This window comes from Caretta caretta, chromosome 13 (genome assembly GCF_965140235.1).
Source record: "Caretta caretta isolate rCarCar2 chromosome 13, rCarCar1.hap1, whole genome shotgun sequence".
Taxonomy (NCBI): domain Eukaryota; kingdom Metazoa; phylum Chordata; order Testudines; family Cheloniidae; genus Caretta; species Caretta caretta.
Genome location: NC_134218.1, coordinates 8,678,029 through 8,686,471, shown reverse-complemented (window position 1 = coordinate 8,686,471; position 8,443 = coordinate 8,678,029). Strand labels below are relative to the sequence as shown.

General features: G+C 47.9%; 1 protein-coding gene across 1 annotated transcript; it reads right to left on the bottom strand.

The window, feature by feature from the left end:
* Positions 1–1,737: 1,737 nt before the first annotated feature.
* Positions 1,738–8,010, bottom strand: HRH3 (histamine receptor H3). Its single transcript, XM_075118716.1, has 3 exons — positions 7,171–8,010; positions 4,537–4,703; positions 1,738–3,438 (listed from the first exon to the last, which is right to left on the bottom strand). Exons 1-3 carry the CDS (start codon positions 7,421–7,423, stop codon positions 2,542–2,544), a joined length of 1,317 nt encoding a protein of 438 aa, XP_074974817.1. The 5' UTR covers positions 7,424–8,010; the 3' UTR covers positions 1,738–2,541.
* Between the last annotated feature and the right edge of the window lie 433 nt (positions 8,011–8,443).

Here is an 8,443-nt window from a genome sequence, read left to right as displayed (position 1 = left end):
CTGTTAAATCTGAGCTCTTACTGTGGTAATTAATTATTATGATCATACCAAGAGGCCCCGCCTGGGATCAGGAGGTACCACACAAACTATACAATCCCTGTCCTCAAAAATATTACCATCTAAACAGGGAAGAATGACAACAGATAGGATGGGAAAGCAGAGGCAAAGTGACTTGGCAAAGGTCACGCACCAGGCTGGGAATAGATTTGTCTGGGTTTCTTGAAAATAGTGCTGTAGTCACTGAACCACAAGACCACACAGAAAGTTCTTCAATGCTTACATTTGTTCCTTGCAACAGCTGAGCCAGGATTTCTGTTCAGGTGGGTGATGGGTGATCCTGGCAGGGGGCTGCAGGCTGGGACTTACTGAAATGGAAGACCATGGAACTCCCTTATTCCAGGGGTTGCCACTCTATAAATCAATTCCTAAAAGTATTTCTAAAAACTTGGAGAAGAGGCTTAAGCCATTCACTGGGCCTCACCCAACAGTGTAATGCCAGAGGGGTTGTGAGTGTGGAGAGGTTAGTGTCTGACTCGTGCTATAGTTCAATGAAAAAGTATAGAGGTACTGCCCAGTTCCCACCAGGCTGACCTGAGTCCCCCAATCCCACAACAATCCGTGATCTTGCTGTATTCTCATTACTGTTATGCAAGTCTATTATGAAGGTTATTATAGATCGCACCTATAAATCAACATGGTGCTTTGTAAACAGAGGTGTGATATAGCCAAAGAGCTTACATAAGAAAAGACAGACACAGGGCAGCACTTCAGGAGCAGTGGTTATAGGGGGAGAAAAAAAGAGGAAGGATTTCCTGTAGCGGTGAGTTTTATGGAGGGATTTGAAGGAGCAGAGGATGCCGGAGGGCTCAGAGCAGAGAGGCTCCAGGCCAATGGAGTCAATCATAGCTGTAGGTGGAGAAATTCTGTCAGTTTTTCAGCAAGAATCACACAAGACTAATAGGACAATAGCAAACTGATGTGTGAATGTAGTCTGTTCTGTTCATGTGAACTTCAGTGGGGCTAATTTTGTCCATTAACCATTCTAAGAGTGAGACATACTTTCTACTTACAATAGGCAGCTGGAGTACTGTTTTTCATGCTAATATTGTCTCATTGCTTCCTTGTGCTCCTCACATCTGTTTTGTCTTGTCTTGTCTGAGACTTAGATTGTAAGCTCTTTGGGACACAGAAGGTCTTTTTGTTTTGTGTGTATACAATGCCCAGCACGGTGGGGTCCTGCTCTGTCATAGGGTTCCCAAGGCGCTATCACAATACAAATAATTATAAATGGGAGGTGTTTGAAATGTTTGCGCCTTCTCATGCATGTGTAGTACACTGGCTATGAGAAGAGAACCTCACACTCATGGCAAATATCCAGTGGTTCTCAAACTTTTTTTTCCACGGACCACTTGAAAATTGCCGAGGGTCTCAGCGGACCACTTAATGAGCTTTCCAAATGTTGTTTGTACCATTAGCTAACTATTGTGAAGCCTTTTCTCCCCTGCCATGGCAACCCCAGAGCTGGCAGTGGGAAGGAGGGGGGGGGGCTCTCCTCCGCCATAGCATCCGCAGAGCTGAAGCTGGGAAGGAGGGCCGTCTCTCCCCGGCAGCTGCAGCCCTGGAGCTGGGGCAAGTCACCTTTTCTCTGGCCACCGCAGCCCTGCACATCCCAAATTCCTCCCATCCCCTCTTCTCACCCCACTGCCCCCTCCCACCTACCCCCTATTTCCCCCAAGGGCCACCACCTCACCTTACATATGCGTCTTCTCCAGGGTCCAGGCACCTAATTAGTGGAGCCGTGCCTGCTAGTGGAGCCTCCACTCATTAGGTGGGTGGCCCTTCATTCTCTCGTGTGTGGCCACCCAGGTGCCCATAGAATCATAGAATATAAGGGTTGGAAGGGACCCCAGAAGGTCATCTAGTCCAACCCCCAGGTCATCTAGTCCAACCCCCATCTTAGAGGGAACTATCCGCGGACCACCTGAATGGAGCTTGCGGACCACTGGTGGTCCACGGACCACAGTTTGAGAACCTCTGGGTTAAACTATATATTACTTACAGTGGGCAAGATTAGATTCTCTGCACTTTAAAGTCTTTAAACCACGATTTGAGGACTTCAGTAGCTCAGGCATAAGTTAGGGGTTTGTTACAGGAGTTGGTGGGTGAGATTCCATGGCCTGAGTTGTTCAGGAGGTCAGACTAGAGGATCATAATGAACCCTTCTGACCTTAAAGTCTATGATTCTATGATTTACATTTTGGGTTTCTTTTTTGTAATATGTACCAATCCCATTTTGGCTCTCTAAGTGCCAGTAGAGCTCTTCTGGGCATGTGTAGGAGGGTGAACACAGACGTAAGTGCCATGGGATTAACACACATCTCTCCATTTAGCCCCCCATGAGAGAGCATGAGAAGTTAATACTGAACACCCTTACCCCCTGAAAGGACTATCATCACATTCTTCAAGGGAAATGAATTACGGTGGTTTTGCAAAATACGACAAAGAGATAAGACAGCTCCTCAAATACATGGGTGGATTGACTCACTTCCAGCAGTGTTGGAGGGAATTGTGAGGTTGGATCTTTAGCTTCTTGGGGCACAGGAGTTTAATGAAAGCTCTTCTAAAACTGTAGTGGCAGAGGGGATACAGGACAGGATTAACAGCAGAGTTGATCCACAGGAGCCAGAAGGAAATCTCATACCAGTAATCAGGGATGCAGTGGCCATGGCAAGCAGCTCGGATGATCATGAGGAGGGTGTATGGTGCCCAGCAAAGCCCAAAAATGCTCACTATAACTGCCAGTGATTTTGCCACCTTCTTGTCTCTGGAGAGCCTGAAACGCTGTGTGATGCTCTGGGAGACCATCTTCATCCGTTTCTCTAAAGACATTGTAGATGCTGAGTGTTTATAGCCCCTCTTGTTGAAAGACCTTGATTTCTCACCAAAGGGCCCAGAGCTCTTTGAGTTTGATATCTGTGAGTCTTTCACACTCTGACTGGCATTGGCAGCTCCTTGTTGTGTTTCACATTTAGGAAGGTCTAGGGTTTCACCTGGCTCTTTCTGGTCCCACTTACAGCATTTTAGGGAAAGCTTTCCTTCCGGGCTCATTTCCATCTCTTCCATGAACGACTGGCTTTGTACTTCGTGGAAGATGTCTAGGCGGATTTTGGTGCGTTTCTGAATGTTCAGATAAATGCTCAAGTTGAAAAACAATACACTGATGAAAGGGGCGAAAAACTCCAGTGTGGAGGCCGTCATGAGAAAATACCAGTTGTAGAAAAATTCAGCATAGCATTCCCCATCAGGTATGATGCTCTGGCCTGTTACATATTCCCAGCTGATAATTGCAGGTCCATAGAGCAGGAAAGCTAAGACCCACACCATTACCATCTTCAGCACTGCTTGCTTGGTATTACCTTGCTGAGCTCGGTATGTGACCTGGAGGGGAAAAATCTTTTCTTAGCTATGACCAAATACATTAACTGGCTTAGACTGTTTTACAAATTGTAAAATTTCTGGCAAAGTTGCTATGCAATATCTCTGCAATGTAAAAAATACATGTGCTGGAGACAGCAGACCCAATCACTACATAAATCACACTCCCACAGAGAAGAGCTAGGACCTGGTCCTTTAACTCCAAAACATACTTGGCTCATGATTGGCTTAGAATACATTTCAGGGAGATATTCACCGTTTATGTCAATGAATCATTCTTGATACGTAGCCCCAATTTGGTATCTGCTTTTTAACCCCATTTCATAGATGGGTAAAATGAGGCAGAGAGAGATTGGTATTTGTCCAAGGCTGCACCTTGAGTCAGTGGTAGAGCTGGGAATAGAATCCAGGGAGCCTCAATGTCTAGTCTGCTACCCTAGCCATATGCCTATGCTTTCCCTGAATGCACTTTGAAATTGTTAGAAGGGCCCACGCCAAACTCCTGTGTCCAACACATGTGAGCTTTGATGCAATTTGGCCCCGGATCTCTGAACTTTATGCATGGGGTCCCTCTGTAGATATTTTGTTCTGTATTTGGAACCCTTCTAGCCTGTGAGTTGCTGTTCACCTCCTGTAAGGTGCTGAGCACCCTCAATTCCCATTGTAATAATTGTGCATATAGGACACTTGGCACCTTGCAAGATTCCACTGCAACCTGTGCACCAGTTCCTGAGTGAGACTGACTGTAACTCTCACTAAAATCAGTTTGTTTACTCTGGAAATAACCATTCAAGTTGGTAATAAACTGTTTACCTCACTCAGATTGACTGGTTGTCACTCAAACACCTTCTTCACAGACAGCGTTTGAGGGACAATCTGCTTCATGGGTTCTGAACCTCAAAGGATTTGATTGTTTAAAAAAACACACACCTGAAGTCAAGGCTTGCAAGTGAATTGTATATTTCCCAGGAATTTGTCTTTCCCCTGGCTAAAAGATTCATAATTTCCCAAGGAATCAAACAGCTTTTATTTAGCACAGATGACTCCAGACAATAAAATGAGGGGAAAGGCTTTTCTCATCTCTGACATGTCAGTACTTACCGCTCTTGTCACAGAGAGGAATCTGTCATAGCTAATCAGTACAATGTTGAAGACTGAAGAGGTGCAGAGCAGATAATCAATTACCAGCCAGAGCTTGCAGAAGCTTTTCCCAAAGGCCCATCTTCCTGTCAGCACATAGGGCACATACAAGGGAATACAAAAGGCACCTGTAATGAGAGGTGTTTATATTTGAAAGGGCTTCTGCACCATGCGCACGTGCTTGAAAAAAGTAACTCTCTCAAATGAACGCTGAGAATAACTGTTGGTGTATGTGATGTCATTTGCAAGTCTGCTCAGTGGCCTTGGATGGCCATGTTGTGTATGGGCCAGCTTGTGGCTGGTGTTGGTTGGGTCACTGTTTGTGATTTGCCAGTGAGAGTCTCTTCAAAAGCTAATCTGTGACACATCAGCAGCAGCATAGGCTGGCAAGGTAGAAAGGAGCCCATTAGATGAGAATTCTGGCTCATGAACATCCAGGCTGTGATTTTCAAAGTGGCCTAAAAGATTTGGGGCCTGGATCCTTGAAGACATTGGTGCCTAGCTCCCATTGATTTCAGTGGGGGATAGGCACCTAAATACCTTTGAGGATCTGGGCTTTGGTTGCATGACTCCTATGAAAATTAATGGGAGTTGGGTGCTGAAATGCCCCAGGAAAAGCTTGAAATTGGAGTTTTAAAGGAAAACTGTAAAGCAAGGTAACAATTTGGATTTTTATCCATTACTGCCTCATGGTGATGCATAAAGAGAGACTCCCAATTCTCCCTTTAAAAATCAAAGCTTCCTTGGCTTGTATTTTGACCTGAGCTCCTCTTTGCTGGACGGCCCAGGTCAGTTCCTTTGGAGGGGCTCACCAGTGCTCTCAGCTGAAGGCCTGATCCTACAAAAGCTTACACAGGGTGGCTAGTTGACTCCAGTGCATGTGTGTTTGCAGAACTAGGTGCTCAGGTGTCATCTACGTGCTAGGTGCTCTGGAGTCATCTGCTGCTTTCTCTGCTCCCTAAATGAAGGGGAGGGGAAGATGAGTATGCTCCCCCTGCAATTGGCACACAGGGAAAGCTGAATCTCAATGTACTGCCTTATCACTGTTAACATACCCAAACCCTCCAGTGATTTTGCCCAGATTCTCCAGCAACATGCCAGAGGTGAAGGCTTGGTAGTTCTGTCAAGATACAAATCAATTTTGAAACCTATCACTGAGCTCACCTGTATATCAGAGAAGCAGGGAAAGACTGAATCAAGGTTTTGCTGGGCTTTGCAGCTTAGCTCTAAACCAGGGGCTGTTCAGAGGCTCTACCTAATTTGTCTAACATTCTGAAGCACATAGAAGCACAGTTCAGTAACTCTGGCTTCCTATTTTTGTATTTGAGACATTAATAATGTCCTTGCTTATCGGTGTGACTGTGACAGCAAAAGCTGCTCTTGGGTCTCCGAAGTGTAAGTCTGAAGGGTGGTGGGTGGGTGGGTGGCTGGTGTATGTGTTTTTGTGTGTATGTGTTTGTGTGTGGCAGCTAAAGCAATCTCTCACTGGTTTGATGGCCTATAATCCTTCCTGGGAGTTGGGACCATTATCCATTCCTAGCTAAACGTCAATAAAGAAATCCACACCCTTCCTCCTGCATAATCCCCCTCCCGCGGAGATGCGTGTTGCAGCTATTAATCTTTGGCTCTAGGGATTGGTCAGGGCTGCATTCAGAGCCGATCTGAACTCAGCCCTTTGGTTTCAGCTTCACAAAGCAGGGCTCCCTGACTGAGTAGGAGAAATGGGACGGTGCACCCTTCTCCTTCAGTGAGGCATGCAACTTGTTCTCAAAACTTCTGGCAAGCTACAAGTCTGCGCAGTTACTCCCACTGCACGTGCATCACTATTAAATAACCCCTTGCAAGACAAAAAAAGTGATCAGTTCCTGCAGGGCTCATTTTGCTGTCCACCCCCTCGGACGTAACTAACAAAACAAATCTCCAACTTGGGCTCTTGGTTTTGTTTTTTGTTTTGTTTTTTTTTTACAATGCACGTCTCACAGAATAGCATGTCCTTGTGGCCGGCCTGATATCAATGTTGCCATGTTAACTGGGCATCGCCAAACGTGTAAATAACTGGACTTCAAACTGCATCTTCTTTCCAGAATAGACTGCAGAGGCAAGTGCGTGTGCCGTGTAAACGGATCTGCGTTATCCATCGGTGTGTACAGCCGTATCTAGAGTATGCTGTGGAAGGAAGATGCGGTGATAGATAATCTCCGTGTGAAGTCCAGTACTTAGAGGGGAAATAACCCATGTTTTATATTGCCCATATTATTACAGTAAAATTTGTTCTGATTTTTGATACCGGTTAGCTGTGGGTGACAACCCTTTGCAAGGGAACAGCAGGAGCTCACGCATTTGCAAAGATTGCCTGGAAGACCATTTTTACCTGAGCCACAGGGAAATGACTGGATCGAGCCCCCTATTTCTCTCTGGAGTGGCTGATAACGCAGCCCCTAACATAAAGCCCAGCTCCTGGGATCTTTGCTGCTACCTTTTAAACACACGCAACTTTCAGCCCAGCGGGGAAACCTTGTGTCCGAGTTGCTGTTACTGAATCTGCTGGCCCCGGGAACCCGAGCTGGGAAAAGTGAAACCGACGTGGTACTTTACCTACTAGGAAATCTGAGATGGCCAGGTTGAGGAGGAAGTAATTGTTCTGGGTCCGCAGGCTGGAGTCCACCACGAAAGCCAGCATGACCAGCGCGTTCCCAACCACGGTGGTCACGATCAGCAGAGCCATGAGCGCGGCCAACGCGATGGTCCACGTGGCCCCGAACCTGCCCGGCCCCAGCAGCTGGTCCCCAGCTCCTTTGCCTTCGGCCGCTGGGGCGCTGAGGGGCCAGTCTTGCAGGCTGCTGTCCATTTCAGCACCACGCCGCTCCGCGATTCAGGCGGTAGCGCTGGTCCGCACCATGCCCGTGGCAGGGGCTGATCCAGTTTGCCAGCGGGGCCTGATTCTTGGGCAGAGTCACACGCAGCCCAATAGGCAGCGGCGGCTGCCTGGTTCCCCCCCGCTTCTCGGAAGACCCTGAGAGGCACCAGTCAAGAGGGAACCGAAGCGCTTCTGGCCGCCGCGCTCAGCTTGCCAGGACTTGGAAGGAGCAAAGGGGTCTCACTCCCGAGGGGTTAGTACCTGATCTCTCCCCACCGGGATGGGCTCGGTGTCCGCCGCTCCTCTGAGTGGCTTCATGCCTCTGACCAGCCTAAACCTCCGTGTGCCCCCGCTGGCTGCCGAGTCCCAACGGGCGGGGTGGTGTGCAGACCAGGCGGTGGGAGGCAGGAATCACACCGCAGCCACTCCGGGTTAGCGAAGCGCTGCTCCCAGTGTAAACGCTCCACGGCTTCTGCAGAGAGGAAGACCCAGCGGGAGGCCGCGCGGTCACTGGCTGGAGTGTTCAGTCTCTCGCCCGCCAGCTGTTTTCCCCCTCTTCCCGACTCCGTGTCCCTGGGTCTGAGAGCTCCCCGCCAGGAGACAGTGCTTCTGTGCGCGGATGAAACAACTGGCCGCCTTTTAATGAGGAACGGATCCAGACTTAGAAATAATCCACTAAGAATTTGGAGGATCGGTGATACTGGACATGCTACCTGAACCTTCCCACTCACCGTGGGTGAAGTGACAGCGGGATCCACAGGGTCCCACACTATAAATACAGGGAATCGAGCAAATAGTAGGAGACAGGTACCTGCCAGGGTGCAGTAAACACCAGGGTTTTAATGGAATTTTCTGTATACAATATGCATAGGAATTGCTGTACCAGATCAGACCCATGGTCCCTCCAGTATAATATCCTTTTTCCGACAGTGGCTATCACCTGTTTCAGAGGAAAGTTCAAGAAGGCTGGACAATGATGAAATAATTTTCCCCTCTCAGTTAATGGTTGTC